The sequence below is a fragment of the Podarcis raffonei genome, chromosome 2, assembly GCF_027172205.1.
Source record: "Podarcis raffonei isolate rPodRaf1 chromosome 2, rPodRaf1.pri, whole genome shotgun sequence".
In the NCBI taxonomy this organism is placed as follows: domain Eukaryota; kingdom Metazoa; phylum Chordata; class Lepidosauria; order Squamata; family Lacertidae; genus Podarcis; species Podarcis raffonei.
In genome coordinates, this window is record NC_070603.1 from 69,236,326 (window position 1) to 69,256,721 (window position 20,396).

A 20,396-nucleotide genomic window follows, 5' to 3' on the forward strand; every position below is an offset into this window, starting at 1 on the left:
CATTCATTCATTCACTCATTCATTCTCCATCCATCCTCTCTCCACCCCGCCTCACACACACAGGTTCCCCCCTGCCCACCAGCCTCCATCCCTGCCAGGTAGGAGGAAGAAAGTAATGTTGGGCACTTTTTTGCCACAGAAAACTGTTGCTACTGAAACTCGCTAGCTTGCTGCCCCCAGATCTCAGAGGCTGGATCATTCCCAACTGCCAAGTCACCTCTAGCCTCAAACTCCACAAGGGAGGTTGATGGGGAAAGTGCAGAGCTGCTGCTCTGACTGCCTTCCCTGTGGGCAAGAGGGTTTCCTCATTGCCTTGCCCTCCATTTTGGGCGTCGTAGTTCTGATACACAGATGAGAAATCTCAGGTTAAATGTAGCCCTTAGGCCTCTTTATCTGACCCTGGGGTCTCTCTGAAGCCAACAGCCTTTCCCAAGACATGCCCCGTACAGTAGCCCTGCTTTCCACCCCCTCAGACTGTTTTTGCCTATCTGGTTTTGCTCTGCTAATGCCTCCTGTCTGACTGGATGGAGGACAGGCAGGCCCCATCCACTGCCAGCATGTGGCCCCCAGAAGGTTGCTCAATGGGGAATGTGGCTCCCAGACTGAAAATGATTCTCCACTCCTGCCGTAAAAGCATTATTTACAACAGAGTGTGAGGGCACCACAGGGGTGGAAGCTGAGGCAGCTCTGCTCTTGTGGGAGCTGGTCAAAAGGGGAAGGCCTGGGCCCTGCCCTGCCCGTGTCCCGGCCCCTTGCCTTGTCCTCCATTGTGTTCTGGGCTTGATGAAGCACTGGTGGCGGCAGGGGGCTGCGGTGGTGGGGCTGCATGCAGCTCCCTGCCATGGAAAACAAAGCCAGCGCTTGATTTGAGATGGAATTTGCCCCTTGTATATTATTCCAGCAGTTCAGAAATAATTTCCACTTACTCACAGATGATGATTCTATATTTAATCTCTCCTCTCTCGGATGAACATAAAATGCCAGTTTCTACATCTCTGCAATTTCTCTCTGTTTAGTCAGCCAGTCTTTCGGTGGCAGCGAAAGAGACTTCCTTGCCTTAGCCATGATGTTTTTTTTTCTGCTGTCAAAAGGTTTAATAAACAATTCTTACCCTCTTGGCATGCATCACTCAAATAAGCCAGAGCTTCTTATCTGCACATTTGACGGAAGGTTTTGTTGTTATATTTCCATTGTGAGTCAGACCCTCCCCCTCCAAAGCTCTAACGTTTAGCTCTTCCTCCAATGGACGGGGTTCTCTGTCTTCTTTCTAGCTCACGCTAGACTAGGGGGTTGCAAGACTTTCTCTCATTCCCTCTAGCTGGAATTCTAGGGGTTGCCAGAAGATTCTGGAAAATCTCTTACCTTTGCAGAGCCCAAGTGAGGGTGAGTTTGAGCTGACAGTTCAGTGGGATCCATGGGGCTCAGCTGTGCGGTAGGAGCTTATTTCTAGACAATGAGCTTCTTTCTTTCCCTCCAAGGGAATAACTGTTTGCTGGGGGCCACAGTTATAACTGTGTGCTACTTCCAAAATCACCATCCTCTGGATTCAGTCTCACAAAGCCATCTTTTCTTCTTTTTCTTCTTTTTCAGCCAGAAGAACTGTTAGCATATGTCAGTGGATCTGCTAATTTTGACATTATTCTGCCATTTAGATATGGATTTTCGAAGTCTACATAGAAGTTTGGTTTTGAATGCAATGCAGTGGAATGGGGGAAGTCCATGGTGATGGAGACAAAATGGTGGGAGAGGCAAGGGCTAATGAATCATGTTCATCTGAGCCATGCTGTTCTATCGTGCAAAATGGAGACAGGGCCCATCTTTGGGGGGCTTTAGTATGGCCTGGTCACTGATGGTGGACAAATGGGAAGTAACCATCAGTTTGTCTCAAAGCCCTTTGTTCCAAGCACCTGAAATGTACCTGGAGTTAGATCTTCAGCAGAAACTAGTTTTAACCTGGTAGAGTGTGTGTGAAGGAAGACCTGGCGGGGTCACCTTGTGTTTTAAGACTGACGTTGCTTTCACTTTGGGACTGGTACTACTTGCACTATGGACTTGCTTCTGCGGCCCTGTAATACCCATTCAGCCTTTACGGATTAGTAAATAAAAAATAATGATTACAACATCACAAGTCTCTGGGGCTCTTTTCTTCAAAAGAAGCTGCCTATGTAAAAGCTGCCCTGAGCATTTTTAGACAAAGAATGCTGGACTAGATAGACCTCAGTCTGATAATAGCAGGCTGGTTAAGAACCTGAGGACAAGTACAAATATTATATTTTTGTGGCGGCTTCCCTCTTTATAGCTGTCTTCAGATTGTTTATAGCTCTCTTCAGTCTCATCATTATGCTTGGGGTAGATTCCCATTTACATCTAGTTAGTTGCTTCTAGCAACAGTTTAGCTGCCTATTAATTTTTTTATATCCTACCTTTCCTCCAAAGAGCTCCAAGTGACATATTTGGTTCTCTTCCCCTCCACCGCCTTCCCCTGAGGCTAAGCTGAGCAAGAGTATCTGGCCTAAGATTACCCTGTGAGCTTCCTGGCAAATGAGGATGTGAGCCAGGGTCTTCCCAGTCCTAGCCCAACCTTTTAGCCCAGGGGTACTGGAGGAGATATCGGTATCTCCCCAACCCCTCTCTGGCCAAGTTGGACAGACGGGAAGAATCACCTATCAGTGATGGCAGGTAACCTTTTTTGCCTACAGGGGTCTTCAGAAGTCCCCATCAAAGCACTCTCTCAAGCTGCACTTTGAAAGAGCTTCAGGACATCTGACAACCAGCTGATTGTTGAGTCTCCAGAAGCTGCTTTTGAAGGGACGGGCACTTTGAAACGGACTTCTGAAGAACTGAGAAGTCAATCTAGTCTAGCACATATTTTGGTGTGGCAGTCCTAAGGAATAGCCACATGATCATTAAGGGGATCCAACAAATGCCAGAAGTAATGCCTGCAAGGTATGCAAGAGTTGGAGGTGACTTGGGGGGCATGGGGGTGTCATATGAAGGCATATAGTGAATGTGTGCGCATTCTGAAATTTGCAGGTGAGAACAGGACATAAAAGAAATGCAAGCACAACAGTTGTGTCTGCGAAGGATGTACTGGTTTAATTTGCATTTATGGCCCACCTTCCTTCTGTTCCATGATGGAAACCAAGGTGGCATACTTTGGGTTCCCAAGAGGAGTCTCCCTTCCAGGCACTGATCAAAGCCAGAACCGCTTAGCTGCAGCAAGGTGCTCACCTCATGTGCTTTTAGGCCGAATGCCAGGAGTCTGAGAGATGCTTGGGGTGGCGCATGAAGGGAGCTCAGGAAGTCATGAGCCACTGTGAGACAGGTAAGCGAGTCCAGGGATATTTGCATTGCACATGTGAAAAGTCTGGCAAGGAGAACCTGTAGGAAGCATGTAGGTGGATCGAAAATCTTGGAAGCCTGACAGGAGTGTGAGGGAAATCACTCTACTGTCAGGCTTCCAATCCCTTCCGGCACAAGTGGGCTTTCTGGCATGAGGGGTGCATGTGGGAAGCCCACAGACGAGGACTGGATATGTGGGGCGCTTTGTGGGAGGCAAACGGGTGGGTGTGGAGCATGTGGGGAAGGGGTATATGTGGGGAGCAGGTGGAAAGTGTGCAGGTGGGCGGGGAGCAGGCGGGGAGCAGGCTCGGCGTTAATTCCCCTGCATTCCATTCTGTTTAATTGCTTATTAAATTCTAAGCAGCCAATTATCAGCAGCAATTACAGCTCCGCGCAGTGACACAATCGCCGCTTTAGCATTTGTTAATCAAATGCTTATTTAGGAGTCCGCTTTATTAGCTGTTGTTGGAAGGAGAGCCCAGTCCCTGAGGCTGGGGGAAGGGAGCTTCAAGGCTCCCCCCTCCCCACATTCTCTTGCCTTCCATGATGCGCCTTGACTCTTCTCTCCCTTGGGGTTTCAAATGCCTCTTCTCCTGAGATGTGCCAGATAGGCAGGCCAATCATCCAGAGTGTGTAGAAACCAAAGCAGCAGCTGCCATTTGGTGCCTCTCCATGAAGGCATCGGTTCAGGACACTGGGAATGAAGTGTTCATGCACCCATCACTGGGGACCGTGACTTAGTGGCAGAGTCCATGTTTTGTACATAGAAGAACCCAGTTTCAATCCAGGTGGAAGAATCCGCCATGCAGCAGACTGAAGCAAGCTGATTCTGGAGGCCAAGCAGGGAGTGGGAGGAATAAATGCGGCAGGAATTTAATGTCTGCGTAGCACGACTTTTAAAAAGTGATGGCTAGGGCATCCTTTGGCATCTGCTTCAGTTAAAGTCTTGGTCGAGTGGTGAAGATCCGGTAGCAGGTGATGGGGAAAGCCATTCCTTGGAAAGCTGATGCCAGTCAATGAACAAAGAGTCTGACTTGGTATAATCCAGTTTCCTATATTCCTATGATATGGAGTAACGCACATGTGAAACTCTGCTTTATACAGCCGGAAGAAAGGGCCTCGGGGATCCCGACAGAAAACAACAACCCCTGCCCCCAGTCTAGCCAATGGCATTATTGAACATTCACTTTGAGTGCTGTAGCTGCATTGCCTTGGGGAAGGGCGCTGCCTCATTTCAGCCACATCCAGGTAGCCATAGCCAATCAGGGACAAGGAGATTGTCCCCAGTCAAGAGGCAGGAGGATGAGATAGGCAGCTACTGGCAACTAATTGGCTCCCTTTTTGCAATAACGGTACATGTTTTATGCATCTGGGCATGAAAAGAACCATTCCAGATATGAACAGGGAGATGGGCGAAATGTGCAAAGAGGTCATCCTGTGGTATAGAAATTGAGTGCATTATTTGATGGTATGTCTGTTCCAGGTCAGCATTGAAACATGTGTGTGTGGACTGAAATGTGTGTGTTCCCATGTGATTCATTTGTTTTATAATCAGAGTGATTAAATAGACTCTCACGTGAACAAAATGTCAATCTAGGAGCCTCTTAAGGGCAAGTGAAGGAAGTATATCGCTTCTTTTAAACATGCAGGAAATTTCAGTTCAATAAACAAAACTACTGCTATGTATAATTAGAGGGGAAATGTATTTCTCTTCAGTTTGGCTTGTCTGCCAAGTAATAATCCCTATGACAGCAACAACCTACAGCCAACGTGGCTTTGGAGGGGGAATTCAAGTCTCATCCATGCTAAAGACCCAAATTTTAGGAATGCATTGGCACTGATATTAGCTGATCACTACCATTTTTTGTGATTACAGTGGTACCTTGGTACTCACACTTAATCTGTTCTGGGAGTCCGTTTGACTCCTGAAACTGTTTGAAAACCGAGGCACGGCTTCTGATTGGCTGCAGCAGCTTCCTACACTCAAGCAGAAGCCACGACAGACGTTCAGTTTCCGAAAAGTGTTCACAAACCGAAACACTTACTTCCAAGTTTGCGGTGTTTGGGAGCCAATTTTTTCGACAACTAAACCATTTGAAAACCAAGGTACCACTGTACTATTAGCACTAGGTCAGGGGTGCCCAAACTTTTTTCAAAGAGGGCAGATTTGATGAAGTGAACATGCGTGAGGGCCGACTGAAATTGTTGAGCTTTTTTTTAGATTTAACCCCAAAGTTGTTGAGTTTTTTTGGATTTTACCCCAAGACATATACTGCCACAGGGGCCAGATTAAATCGACCGGCGGGCCAAATTAGGCCCCTGAAATGGACATGCCTGCACTAGGTGGAAAGGCATAGCTATGGAGGTTTTACCCTGAAACGCTAGTTTTGGATACGGACTGGAAGAATTTATTTATAAAACTTATACCCCACCATAGGAAATCAAGTCAGCTAATGAAATCAAGCAAACAAATATCATACACACCCTCGTTCAAAACAGCAAGAATAATAAACCCCGTGTTAATATAATGAGCCAAAAATAATGACTGTCATTATGTGACCGATGAATAACGTAGAATAAAAAAAATATTCTGGGAACAGCAGTCAAACTGCAAGTAGCAATATCAATTAAATCGCATAGTATTTATGAAGATCCAAGTTTCACCAACTGCTGAAAACATTATTATAGCACCTTGGGGGCCTTGGCAGAGAGGTAGTAAATAATTGCAAAAAAACAAACAAATAAGAGTGCCAGGGCCTGACTGATCTCAGCTGGCAGGGCGTTCTACAGGGTGAGTGTCACTGAAGAAAAAGCCCCATGTGCGGCAGCTAAGCTGTTTGCTTCACAGAGTCAATGAATCTGGAGCAGTGTGTCAGGTGATGACCAGAGCATGCAGGGAGAACCATATGGAAGGAGGTTGGTCCTTCAGAAAAAAACATATTGAAGGTTCTTTTTAATCAGCTTTGCTGCAGGGAGAAAGGAGTTAGTATGCTGATGTGGCTGTGTAGTGCATGTGCACTTTGCAGGTTTTCATTCAGAGATGAAGACTGTGAAACTATCCACACCCCAAGAGGGGGTGCAGCAATTGAGCCAGCATCATTCCTGTTCTACTACTCCCTTTTCACCTCCCTCTCTTCTGCTTGGCGGGGGGGCAGAAAGATCCCTGCTTCCATGTCAATAGGAAAGGAGGCTGCATCTCTCAGCCCCACCAATTAATGTTAATCTTCAATTAAAGCTTTTGTTTATTGATCAATTGATCATATTGATTTAAGCTTGCAGAACTAGATAGTGTATTGGACTGAGAGGCCTGAGGTGTGTTAGGGTCCCTCTCAGCTGCAGATTCTCTCTCTCTCTCTCTTCAGTCATAAGCAAGCTTCCCTCAGTTTATGATCTGTCCAATGGAAATTTTAAAAAATGACTACCTCACAAGGTTCTTGGATGCATAATGACCAAAAAGATTCTTGTTAGTTTTGCTTATTATGGATTTATTCCACCCTTTTAAACCAGGAATTCAGGGTGCCATACGCAGGTTCTCACAACAACCCTGTGAGGTAGGTTAGGCCGAGAGATAAAAACTTGTCCAGGTCAGCCAGTAAGCTTAGTGTCTACATAGGGATTTGGACCTGGGCCTCTCTGGTCTAAAGGTCAAAGAAGATGTGATAGCAGAAAGACCTTGGTCAGATTTCTAGCGGTCCCATCCCCCCCTTTAAGGGGGACTGATTCTGAAAAGATGATCCTCTCTTGGAATTACTACTCTCATACATACAAAACATACAAAAGTACCGTATTTTTCGCTCTATAACACGCACCTGACCATAACACGCACGTAGTTTTTAGAGGAGGAAAATCCGTAGGCATGCCATCCATAGGCATTCCCTCCATAACACGCACAGACATTTCCCCTTACTTTTTAGGAGGAAAAAAGTGAGTGTTATGGTGCAAAAAATACGGTAACATATGGTGATCAGGTGTATGAGTGCAGAATTGGGAATATTATTGCTTTATTATTTTGTTTGCTAGTTGACTAATGCCAAATGGTCTTTAGGTGACTCACAACAATTCTAAAGCTTGCAGAATTTTAGAACAACAAAGATAAAGCAACGTTATAACATTTCACCTACCCCACCCCACAACCAACAGCTCACTCCGATTTGAAATAATTATGGCGCAGGAACTGGCACATCACATGCCTGGGAAAAGAGCAGTGTGGGAGCACTGTTCCTATCCCATGTGGTGTGTGGATGATAGGTAGCAAAGGGTAGGTCAATTAAAGCGTGGGAACTACCTACATATTAGAAATAAATCTCTAGCATAGAGACACTAGGAAGCTTAGGAGGTAGTGGTGGTGGTAGATGTTGATCATGCCGCTGCAGATCCTTAAGGCCTGAGTTGGACCAGGGGAGGAGGAAAGCAGCAGACTGGCCTGGGGCCATGCAGTAGAGAAGCAAGTGGGGAGAGAGTGAATCTAAGGGTGGATCCACAACATATATTCAATGAGCATTTAAAGAACACAAGTCCCCCATGAGAATCCTGGGAACCACAGTTTGTTTGCAAAGTTTTAAAATAATTATTTCATTTTATAATATATATAAAACAAGAGAGAACAGTTATAACAACAGACAGAAATTAAAAGATGAAAGACAAAACTATAAAAAAGAAAAGTAGAAGGTGACCAGTTGCACGTGGGTTAAAATCACAAAGTCCAAGTAAAGACTATGGGGAATCGTAGTTTGTTAAGGTTGCTTAGAACGGTAGCTCGGTGAGGAGGGAAACTACCGTCCTTAGGCTTTTTGGGGGGAAGTCATGTGCTGTAAATGTGCACTGGGTGTGCTTTAAATGTACAGCAACGGGTGGGGCGGAAAGATGAGTAAGGGGAGCAGTCAAGTGCCGAGGAGGACAGGGCACTCCTGTGCCCGTCTGCAGTGGTGGTGTACAAGACGGCACTTGGGCGGCTGCAGCTTATCTCACTATTGTAGTGCTGCAGGAGTGAAAATCCGCTCTTGTTGCGCGCAAACCTGAGAGGTGCGGGAGCCTGCGCTGCGCTAAACCGGCCCTTCCTGCTGAGAAAGGGAGCAGCAGCAGCAGCAACAATGGCAGAGCTTCCGAGGGGGCTGTTGAAATAGGATGCAGAAGGGAGCGGCGGGGCAGGCGAGAAAGGAGGCCAGCTGCGAGGAAGGAGGCCTGTCCGAAAGGGGCGCGCGTGTTGCGGCTAGAGAAGCGGCCACGCGAAGTCCCCGCGTATTTTGCTCAGGCTCGCCACAATCCTGCTCCCGCCAAAGGAGCAGCGCGGGGCCTCCCTTTCGCCGCGGCCGGTTTGCCTCGACGAGCAGGCCTTGGCCGGCCTCCCCGCACGGGCCGCGGGGCCGGAGCTGGAGGCCTCGGGGTTGCCTGCGGTGGCGCTGCCCTTGCGGAGAGAGGCGCCTGGAGGCCCGGCGAAAGCGCGGCTGGGAGGCGGAGGGGAGGGAGCGGGATCAGCTCAGCGTGGCATGACGAGACGAGGCCCCCGGAGAAGTGAGCTATGTCCCTTATTGGTCACACTACATTTCTTTTTCATTAGCAGTTAAATGCAGACATGAGGGATCGGCGCAGGTTCACTGGGCGCGCGCCGTGCGGCATTTCCGGCCGTGATGGATTAGCCCCGGTGGAGGCGGCGGCGGCGGGGACGAGGGCGGGAGGGGGGAGAGCCTGCTGTCAACAGCCCCAGCTGTGGACGCCTGTCATGGGGGGAGGTTGGGGGGGGACACCGTGACACACGTCTCGGCAAATAGGAAGGACAGGGAGAAGAACCAGGGCCTCGCATTAGGGTCCAGGGATGAGGGCACAGTGGCGGATGAAGTGGGACAGGTTGGGCGGGGAGTAGGTTGGTTGTATATATCACAGGCAAGTGTACCTATTGCTATTGGCATTTCCTCGTTGTGTCTGCTAGTTGCCAGCACATTCTCCCCATGTATGTGTTCGGCTGGTGAGCACAACTGGCTTTCTTGTTTTGTGAATGAGTCTGGAACCGTCCTCAGCATACACTTGTGCTTCAGAAATTCTGGAATTGTAGCATCCAGGCACGTGGGTGAAGCAGAAGAAAATGTGGTGCTTTAAGCATTTGCATATACGTTTTAGATGATAGGGCAATTGACATTTTGAAGTGAAAGATTCCAGAATCCTTAAGTGTCAGTCAAACTGTGTGCTGACCCCCACACTGAAGTGGATTGTAATCTCTATGTTAGCATTTATGTATTCTTTTTTTTAAAAAGTGTTATCAGCATCTAGCCCACCCCATTCCCAGGACAGCCAGCAATGTGCTATTTTACTGCAAAATCGCATCGCTTTAACTTCATTTGTGCTATCCCAGCTCAACACAGGCCAGTGACAAATGGGAAGCAGTGCAAACATTGCAAAGATTTTTACCTAACACATATTGGAGGATATGTGGGTTGACTCTAGTGAGACAGAAGGCGGAGGGTTCTAGCTCTCCATATCTGGAGCAATGTGAGTTACATCTAATAGCTGGTTTTATCTGAGCCGATCATCAGATGGGGCTTCCTGTTCCTCAGGTGTAGGAAGCTGAATTTAAGGCACAAAGGAGGGAATTTAAACCTGAGCACTGTTCCTATCCATACATCACAGGCTGCCCGCTTGTCCCAGTAAGAAACTAAAAGGGTATTTTTAGACTTAAGTTTGAAGAAGGAACCCCAAGTTCATCCAGGAACAGTATTAACAAAGCAGTGATATTGGGGGGGGGGTGATTGTAGGTTAAAGCCAAAGGGCATTGCCAGTATTTTGCTTTGAAACATACAGGCAAGTATCACAATTGTTAGTAGCATCAGGCATAACCAAAAGTTATTCCATATTGTGAACAGTCAGGAGGTAAAACAAACCTACACACAATCAATGAGCATCTGCTTCGCATGCAGAAGGCCGTGGGTTCAGTCGCGGGCATCTCTACCTAGGGCTGGGAGAGTGTAAGCAGTTTTTAACTAGATGACCCAGTGGTCAGACTCAGTATAAGGCAGCTTACCACACCATCTGTAAGTGTGCATTCCTGTTGAAGGCAGTATCTAGAACTATCGCCTCTGATTATCCCTGTTAATACACAAGCGTGGGATGATGTATCGTGTGGCATTGTAATGCTCTTAACTTACTCCTCTGAAAGTGTTTTCTGACATCTCTCACCAGCCTCCTAAAATCTTAAAAGAGTTACTGGTAAATGTCAAATGATGGTGAGTTTTTGACACTTGCATACTTAATAAAGAGGAAGTACCTAGGGGGGGCTTTCTGTTGGCCCTTACCCCCAGTGGTGTTTGGTTGGATGCAGCAGGACTGAGAACATGGCCATCTGAGTTGGCTGTGGGGACAGCAGCATGGCTGAGAGCTCTTGCTGCAGTTGCTTTCATTAATGTTACAGACCAATTAACTGTGTAATTAGCCAAGATCCCCAAAGAGCTGCTGCTGCTCTGATTACAGTGAAGGAGAGTTGAAGCCTTGCCCTTTAACTGAAGAAGTTTGATCTTAGAGGACTGCGGGGTTTGGTGGCCAGCAGAGCAAAGGCGTTTTGCATGTACTGATTTAACCTTGAGGTTTGGAATGAAATCCACCTACGCAAGGCCCATGGTGGAAACCTGACTCTTCATGGCCTCTGTGAATGTTGTGGTTGCTAGTGTGCCAGTTTCTAGCCCCTCTCCTCTCTGCCCAGGTGCCCAGCAGAGTGCCACAGTGCCCATCCCTGTGCCTGGCTCTTCCTCCGACCTGCTCCCTCACTTCCTGCTGGAACCGGAGGATGTTTACATTGTCAAGAACAAACCGGTGACACTGGCCTGCAAGGCCACGCCTGCCACCCAGATCTACTTCAAGTGCAATGGCGAGTGGGTGCACCAGGGCGACCACATCATACAGCGCAGCATGAACAAAACCACGGGTGAGTGCTGGAAGGGGTGGGGCATCAAAGGGCAGCAGAGGAATCTTGTTTTGATAGCTGCAGGGCCGACACTCAGCTCCTGTCCCACTGCTGACCTGGAGTTAGGAGGCCTCATATTTATACTGTTAGCATGGCTTTTGTGCTTCTTTGGCTGCTGTGGTTTCCTGAGATTTCACTATTACTTTTAAAAGTTTTTTAAAAAGATTTCTCACATGCTTCTGAGCATATATTTGCAAGAATGAGAGCCAGAGACATGTTTGGGTCTCCTCCCCCCCCCCCACTTTTCTCATGATACTTGAGGTTCTCTGGAAACTGAACACAGCAGTGTTCTGCACACTTACTGCACTTCCACAGGATTGTGACACCCATTCATGTAGAGCTCCTCCACCCACTGATCTCTCCCCCCTTCCCTGCTTTCCACCCTTGCCTCTTTGCCCCCTGGTGTTTTGGCAGGCCTGCCCCTCATGGAAGTGCGGATCGACATCTCGCGGCAACAGGTGGAGAAGATCTTTGGTTTGGAAGAGTACTGGTGCCAGTGTGTCGCCTGGAGCACGTCTGGCACCACCAAGAGTCAAAAGGCCTACGTGCGCATTGCTTGTGAGTGGCGCCCTGCTTACCATCCTGTCTGCTCAGGGGACCCCTCTAGGACTTCAAACCACCCATCATCCCTCTCCTAGAGCCTCATTGTCATTCCCCCCACCTACAGCTGAAAATCAGAGCCTGTTCTTTCATGTCTGAATCGACTACGATCAATTGGCTGCTCAGGTTGGCAGGCAGCAGACAAGGCTGTGGCCTAGTATGACCTGGGGGGTCTTCGATGTCATCTTGACACCGCTCTAAGCCTCTCTTCTTTCTAGATCTGCGAAAGAATTTCGAGCAGGAGCCCCTGGCCAAAGAGGTCTCAATTGAGCAGGGAATTGTGCTGCCTTGCCGCCCTCCAGAGGGGATCCCACCAGCTGAAGTGAGTACAGGCCCTGCATGCTTAATCCTGGGCAGAACTGAGGGGGCCATTGGGGAGAATGGTTGAGGAAGCCCACCAGTAGCACAAAACCAAACCAAACCACTTCATGGGGACCACCCGACATTGGAACCCGCATCTCACCAGCGTTGGCTTTGCCACCCTGCAGTTCCTGCAGACGATCTAGGTTGGGTTCGTGGTAGCCCATTCGCCCTCACCCTCATTGCAGCCACTTGATTGACGCCGGCCTGTCTCTCTGCAGAGCTCATTAACGCACATTTCGGAGCCTCCCTGGGCTGCCCTGGTGCTGAGTGGCCTGTCAATCTCTGTCCCTCACTAGGTCAGTGCCAGAATGTGTTTTCTTCTGAGACAAGTTGCAGTCGCAGTGTCCTTAAAGGCTACGCGGCCTGACCCAATCCTCCTGCCCTATGTGTGGCTTGTGTCTCCCCAAGGTCGAGTGGCTGCATAACGAAGACCTCGTGGACCCAGCACTGGACCCCAACTTCTACATCACGCTGGAGCACAGCCTGGTGGTGAAACAGGCCCGCCTGGCGGACACGGGCAACTATACCTGCGTGGCCAAAAACATTGTGGCCCGTCGCCGCAGCTCCCCTGCTGCTGTCACTGTCTATGGTAGGGCCCCACCAGGCGATGGGATGGGTGGTCCCCAAGAAAAGGGGACCAATGGGTGAATAGCAGGTCTCTCCATAAGTCTTCAGGGTTGGGGGCAAGGGCAGGAATCTGGTTTCTTTGGAGGCTTGGCTGTAGCTCAGAGGGGAAGATGGAGCAGTGACAGGGCCGGCTCTACCATTAGGCAGAGTGAGGGAGTCGTCTCAGGCAGCAGATGCTGGTGCAGAGGGGAGGAGTGGCAGCCTCATGTTAGGGAACAAAGCTGGGTGTGCCTCTAAGATCACTTGCTGCCCTCAGATGGGGTGGGGGATGCTATCCCACTGCCAGCACTGAAGGAAGATTTGAACTGCCGGAGCCAGCCAGCTTTCGTAAAAGGAAACGGGAAGAATTGTGTGGATGTCAGCTTGTCCTTCCCTTTGGGCAGCACTGTTTCTTGGGCTGGCCCAACTGTTTTGGGGTGTGATGAAGAGGGGACTTTGCTAAGTACATGCACCTCAAAATGGGGGAAATATCCATCCTGGAGGGAGAGAGGGGGTGGGCGGGGGAGCCAGGCTGTGTCAACGCGACGTCGAGAAAGCGATGCTCCTGCAGAATCTCACAGGAGAAAGCGGCATGACCCCCCACCCCACCCCCTCCTCCAAGTGTCCGCCCCTCTGCTTGTGACTCCTCCTGCATCCCCCCATGTTTTCCTGTGTATTCTCCCCAAGCTGTACACACATACCAAAAGCAAGAGGGAAGCTGGCACCCCAGAGCCGGCCGTTTTGCCCCAGGAGAACCCTGGAAGCGCTCGGCTCCTTCTCTGGGCCCAGGGAGAGAGCCCCACCTCCCTCCCTGCTGCCAACGACTGGCCCTCCCAGGGTGCACCGTCTTGGGAGCTCTAGCTGATGCTGTCCCTTCCCCCCAGTGAATGGCGGCTGGTCGACGTGGACGGACTGGTCAGCCTGCAGCACCAGCTGTGGACGGGGCTGGCAGAAGCGGAGCCGGAGCTGCACCAACCCAGCACCACTCAACGGGGGGGCCTTCTGTGAGGGCCAGAATGTGCAGAAAAGTTCTTGCGCCACCCTGTGCCCAGGTACTGCCCTGCCACTGCTGCGCACCTGCTCCGGCGGCTCTCTTTTGCTGTGCTCACTCGCACCCTTGGCCCCCGCCCCACCACCCACAGCAGCGGGAAAAGACTCGAAATCTAACACATAGGAAGCCCAGAGCAGGCTGAGCCACACACGTCTCCCACTCTCAGTCCACTCCAAGCCCCCCTTTTTCTGTTTCAGCCCAGAGTTCGCTGCTCACACAGCTTTGCCTATGCACTATCCCATCACTGTTTGGTTGCCCCTTTCCCCAAAGCGACCTCGAGCCCAGAATGGTGCTGCATGTTCCTGGGACTTGTTTTTTCAGTGCCTTCAGCTCTGTTTGAGCTACTGGTCCCAAGAGAGCAGCTGGCCTTTGCCTCGCCTTCCCCTCTTTGCTCTACCTGTCTTCCCCAACCCATCCATGTGTCTGTGTTTGTCCCTTCCCATCTCTGAGCCCCTTCCAAGGCATGTTACAAATATGGGAGGGCCCCCCTTGCCCCATTAGGAGTGTCTTCTGTGGTGGCCAGCAATGGGTCAGCCCTGAGCTACTTCAGCCCGGTCCCTCCTCTCTGTAGCTGACATCGCCCAACAGTGTCCTCTCGACCCACCAAGCTGCTGCAAGCATCCGGCTAGTGAGATATCTGCTTGGGCTTGGCGGGGTGGGGAGGTAGAATTTATGCTGAGGATGAGAAACCGTTTGAGATTTGGGATTTTGGTCCCTAAGCCTCTGTACTGCCTCCTCCTGTCTGGCAGTGCCTGGCGGTTGGTCAACCTGGAGCATGTGGTCAGTGTGCGGTGCAGACTGTACACACTGGCGAAGCCGTGAATGCTCGGATCCGGCGCCCCGGAATGGTGGGGACGAGTGCCAGGGGCCTGAACTGGAGACCCGCAACTGCACCAGCGAGTTGTGCACTCATGGTGAGTTCCTGCTGCTTTTGGGGAAATATAAGACTCATGCTGTGGGTGGAGATGGAGGGGAGAGGTGCAGGTGGTGGCATGAATTTGACGAGCATCTTCTGGCACAGGCGTGCCTCTCCGGGGTGCCCGTGCACATAGGCAACTGGTGCTGCCTCCTGTTGCGTAGCTTCTTTTGAGCGACCTTCCGTTGCAGGCTGATTGAGATGTAAGGGCATTGAGGCCTGTCAGTTCTGGTCTGCCTATCTGTCCACGTAGGAACTAGCAGCCGTCTGCCCAGCACAGATGGAATCTCTGCTGCCTGGTTTAGCGTTGCCTCATAGCCACAGGCTAGAAGGCAGAAACCCACCTGGTCAGCGGCACCCCCTGGCCCATGCGTCCCGCCACAGGCTCCATCCCTTAATGAGGAGGCCCCAGAGCTCTCTCCTGAAAGATCACAACTGGTGCGCACTGGCCCAGCAAGCAGGCTGTGTGCCACCCCCACCCCAAGGCAGGAGAGCTCTGCGCTGGCCCTGCCAGGGTGGAAGAGTGAGTGACAGGCCCCATCCTGGCTCATTAACTATCCTAGCTTGTTAGGCCTCCTAGGGGTTTTCTCTTCCTTTTACATCAAATTAACCATTCTCACAGCTGAAATGAAGCAATGGCCCCCTGCCCTCCCCAGGGGGACTCAGGCTGACGGTTTGACCCAGCTGGCAGTGGGGGTGGGGAGGAGGTGCGTGAGGGATTCAGAGGGACAGCAGGGCAAAGTGCTGGTTCAAAACACACACACACACACACACACACAGCTGGTTCATTCTTCCTCCCTTACATACAATTCCCTGTACATATGTTGCCTCATAAACCAGACTAATGCTTGCTTCTGTTAACACAGAAGCCTTGTTTGTTCTCTCTCACACACCCACACCAGGCCTGCATTCTTTCTTTCCCCCTTCCCCCTTCAGCCCCCACCAACCTGCCTTCTTCTGTACAGAGGCTTCATACAAAGGACAACACACGCTCACACTCTTCTGCACAGCTGGGATTTTGGCCATGGAGCTTTGAAGGTTTCTACTTACTCAACCTTCAGAGATCATAAGCAAGATCCCAATTCTCCCAATTAAAGACTGTCTGCCTTTACTTAGAAATTATGAGACAGGAGCAGAAGGGCTCCTTTTAACCCAAGCTGCAGCCTTACTAACCCTGCCCAAACCAACCTCTGCCACAAAACTTTTCCTGCAGAAGCACCCTTTGTGTCTAGTCTGTGTCTAGTCCTCCCGGAACCACATTTCAGATCCCCTTCTGAATTATTATTTCTATGAACATAAAGATTTTTTTGATAACACACTGGTTCGACAGACAGGGTTATTGTTCTTATGAACAATTAAATGGGCTTGTGTCCCAGGCATGATCTCACACTTATGAGACCCCTTTTCTGTTTCAGTCCTGGGTTCACCATTCACCCAGCTTTGCCTGTGCCTCAGCACCCACTGTTCCCCAGAGCAGCCCTTTTCTTTGATAACATGCTGGTAACATGGCTGTAGTTATTATAAAAGGGAACCACAACAGATGCTCATAAAATACGCTGCTTGTTTTGAATGTCACCTTGCATTTATCTAAAAATGGGTTGAGAATCTTATGCTGCCACCACCACCCCGCCTAATTCAGACCCTGATTCCCAAAGGAATCTCTCATGCTTTCCACCCATTCCTCTCCAATATGGATTTTGCATCATTTTTAAGACCAGGACTTGAAGAAGGCTGCGAGTTTAATACTCTGCTCAAAAAGGAGGAGGTTGGAAATGTGACTTTGCACTGAAAGACAGGGAAAGGGCAGGGGTTTGGGGCGGGGTTTTTTAAGGGATCACAGGATTTGGTTATCAATTCCTTGATGACCCTCATTGCAAGAAGGCCAATGACATTTCATTCAGTGTCTCTTCCTTCCCTAGAGATATTGGCGGACTTCCATAGATAATTGCGCACCATGCAGATGAGCAGTGCGCTCCTTCTCCAGAAAGGGATGCCATTATTTTATACAGGGCAACAACTGGCTCAGAATTGCACACCTCTCTGTTCTCTTCTGCTTCCCCTTTTAGGAACGAATGGCTCTGAGGATGTGGCTCTGTATGTGGGCTTGATCGCTGTCGCTGTCTGCCTGGTGCTGCTGCTCCTAGTGGTAACCCTTGTCTACTGCCGCAAGAAGGAAGGGCTGGATTCTGACGTGGCTGATTCTTCTATTCTCACTGCTGGCTTCCAGCCGGTCAGCATCAAGCCAACCAAAGCAGGTGAGCATCACGCATCCCGGGGATTTTTGGAGTCCTTTGCATTGAGTGCAAGCAGCCTTCCTGGAGCCACGGTTAGCTGCCAGGTCTCGATGTGGAGACGGTGTTTGTCTCTTCCACGACTGCAGAAAGGTTAGGTAAGATACAGCTGCAGTGTGTCTTACCTTGTAGCAAAATAGGATGGTGTCTGCCACTTTAAGAGTCCCGTGACTACTGTGCCAACTCTTAATGTGTTCTTCGGGTTTCCTCCCCTACTCTGTTTCTCCTTCCTGCTGTTACAAGTGCTACAAAAAATAAATACAAAATTGTAGTATTCAACACGTACTAGCTCAAGGGGATTTCCCATCCCTCTATTCCATCTGCAATATTCTCAAATTTATTCCAGAGGGTTGGGGGAAACCCCAGAACAGATATAGAGGGTGGGGGAGAATGTTTCATTGCACACACACACACACACACATCATTTGACTGAGAGAACATTCATTGTAGTGCTACGTTGAACAAAAACCACAGATCTTAAAAGCACAATGGAACCTGGTGACAACTAAAAACAGTGGTTTAAAGAGATTCGTTGTTTAAAAAATGGCTTCCTGGAATAAGCTCAGAATAAGCTCAGCTGGTTAGAGCATGGTGCTAATAACGCCAAGACTGCAGGTTCTGTCCCCATAAGAGACAACTGCATATTCCTTCATTGCAGGGGGTTCGACTATATATGATCCTCAGGGTCCATCCCAACTCTATGATTCAATTCAAGTCAAGTGAGCAAATGGGAAAATTTCTGATAACAGAAGACTAAAACTGTTTAAACACCTGAAGGCTTCCTACAGTAGGCAGCGTAAGCAGAGGATATCTGCAGAGGACTACGTAGGAAAAACCACAGACCAAAAATCTCTTACAAAATACCGTAATTATAGCCAGAGACTCACCTCTAGCCATGCATCTCTACATCACTGAGCATTGCCTTTGCCAAAGAAAGATGCAACACCAGAGGGTTAGAAACAGGCCATCTGCATATTTTGTGAGAACCTGCTAAATTACCTTTCCAGTTACAAGGCCTTAATGCTTCCTGCCAGCCCTCACTGGGCTACAGGACGCCAACCAGTAAGGGCAGCCCAGCACTGGTCAGAACAGGAGCCTGTACAAGAAGGGTTTTCTAATCATCCCACCCCCAGCTCATCTGCCAGGCATTCTTCAAGTATTTCTGAACTAGTTAATTAAAGTTGGTTCCCCACTAATCAAGAAACATGAACTTCTAGAGGAAAAGTAGTTGCTGGAATGGAAGATGCAAGAGCTTGCTGGCACATCTCTGTCACAATGACTGTCACAGCCCCAGGAAGTTAAAAACGTAGGGAACCTATTATGTAATGTAGAAGAAGTCAGTAAAATCAAATGGCCTTGAAGTCATCATAGGCAGTTGTATAGTAAAATGACACTTGTGGATAAGCACATCTTTCATCCTAACCAATCCATTTCTGTCATTTTGGAACCGGTTTACAAAGACCCACTAGCCTGGTTGGCAAAGCCATGGCCCAAAGGTTTTAGGCCCTAAAACAGACCATGGTTTATTTTGAACACAGAGCCATGGTCTAAAATGGCTGATCATGAATGAGCAGAGTGCTAGAGTGTGCTGCTCTTCCTGCTTGCCCCCTTCCTTCCATGTGCTGCTTAGGAGCTGAAAGAAACCAGATCCCTGGCCTCATATTGCATGCAAACCAGCACTTGTGGTTTTGTTTTTCTCCAAACAAACCATGAGCAGTAACCGATGTTTTTTCTTAGCTTACTGTTTGTGGTTTGCTGGGAGGGAAACAAACCACAACTGTTAATTTGCATGTAAGACTAAGCCAATGCTCTGGTTTATTTCTACTGCAAGGCAGCCCAGGGAGGAGAGAGGGAGGCACAAAGAGCAAGGGCTGGTCTGTTTTAAACAATAGCTTCACATACACGTGGACTGGGTCATTTATGAGCATCTAGGTGTGGGTGGAAGAAGTATCCTACCATCATTCCATCAGCCGCTTAACTTTCTCATCACCTCATGATGCGACCTTTGGCCTTTGAGGCTCACCTCTTTGCACCCTGACAAGTGGTGGGGCGTTAAAACGACAACTGTGTCATGCGGCCAGCTCCCTTAGTCATTCTGCATTTGGATATCCTGCCCGGATAGGTTGTATGAATTAGTCCGGACTCCTGGGCTCTGCAAGGGAGACTGTACTGCATCTTTAGGAAGCTGTCTCTGGGAAATAAAATGCATAACCTTATTAATACAAAAAGTGATGGTTTGAACAGGGATCTTTGTTTCTCGGGTCATTGCAGCAGTCTGTTACCCCTGCTGGTTAATGTATTTTGTGCAACATTGTCTGATGAGATGATGTTTTGTGATTAGGCTGCTATCTACCTGAGGTGACTGAAAATATCTGCATTTGCATCTGTAAGCAATATAGGTCTGTATATTGTGCTAAGAATGAACTCTCTTTTCCATTCTGCCTAGAGAAGAGCTTTCAATACGTTCAAACAGCACATGTATTTTGACCGGCTCAGTTTGTTGGGTTATTGACATAAATCTCTCTCCTTTGCAGATAACTCCCACTTGCTTACTATCCAGCCTGACCTGAGCACCACCACCATGACCTACCAGGGCTCGCTCTGCCCACGCCAGGATGGACCCAGCAAGTTCCAGATTGGCAATGGGCACCTGCTGAGCCCCCTGGGCAGTGGGCGCCACACCCTGCACCACAGCTCACCCAGTGCGGACCCTGTGGACTTTGTCTCTCGGTTCTCCACCCAGAGCTTCTTCCGCTCCTTGCCCAGGGGTGGTGCCAACATGGCTTATGGAACCTTCAACTTCCTGGGTGGACGTTTAATGATCCCCAACACAGGTGAGATGGGCAGAGAAGGAAGGCTGGGGATTTGGGAGGCTGAGCTAGGTAGGGAAATGTGTAGGTTCTTTATGATGCTCGTAGTTCCCTTCTGGACCAGCATTCAAGCATACACATGCAAGAGACTGAGGCTTCCTGTTTAGCCTGTATAGGAATACGATAAGTGATCGTTTTGTGGATAAATTCCAGATATAAACTGCATATACCATTTCCCCACTTTACGGGGAAATTGTCCTGATCCTGAGCAGCCCCTTATTAATGCCCAAGGGTCAGCATGCCCAAGAGAACACGGAATGTTTCTTTCAAGCCTGGACCCATAGGAAGGTCTGACAAGGGCTAGTCCACCCACGAGGCGACTGCCCCTGGTGTCAGGATTCGCAGGGGCAGCAGATCCTGATATTGATCTTCCCCCCTTGTTCCTGGAGCTGGCTCTTCCCTCACATCT

At 49.3% G+C, this 20,396-nt stretch overlaps 1 protein-coding gene across 3 annotated transcripts in view; it reads left to right on the forward strand.

Moving 5' to 3' along the window:
• Nucleotides 1–20,396, forward strand: part of UNC5A (unc-5 netrin receptor A) — a 90,144-nt gene that overhangs the window by 62,175 nt on the left and 7,573 nt on the right. Inside the window, exons 1-9 of one of the 3 annotated variants that reach the window (XM_053377201.1) lie at nucleotides 8,444–8,853; nucleotides 11,030–11,251; nucleotides 11,705–11,848; nucleotides 12,109–12,212; nucleotides 12,662–12,842; nucleotides 13,744–13,911; nucleotides 14,660–14,824; nucleotides 16,893–17,081; nucleotides 19,652–19,951. In XM_053377201.1, the coding sequence (XP_053233176.1) occupies nucleotides 8,829–8,853; nucleotides 11,030–11,251; nucleotides 11,705–11,848; nucleotides 12,109–12,212; nucleotides 12,662–12,842; nucleotides 13,744–13,911; nucleotides 14,660–14,824; nucleotides 16,893–17,081; nucleotides 19,652–19,951 (1,498 nt within the window). In that variant the 5' untranslated portion in view covers nucleotides 8,444–8,828. Of the gene's footprint in view, nucleotides 1–8,443; nucleotides 8,854–11,029; nucleotides 11,252–11,704; nucleotides 11,849–12,108; nucleotides 12,213–12,661; nucleotides 12,843–13,743; nucleotides 13,912–14,659; nucleotides 14,825–16,892; nucleotides 17,082–19,651; nucleotides 19,952–20,396 lie in introns of those variants that run through there. The other 2 variants (XM_053377200.1, XM_053377202.1) reach the window with 2 other exon arrangements.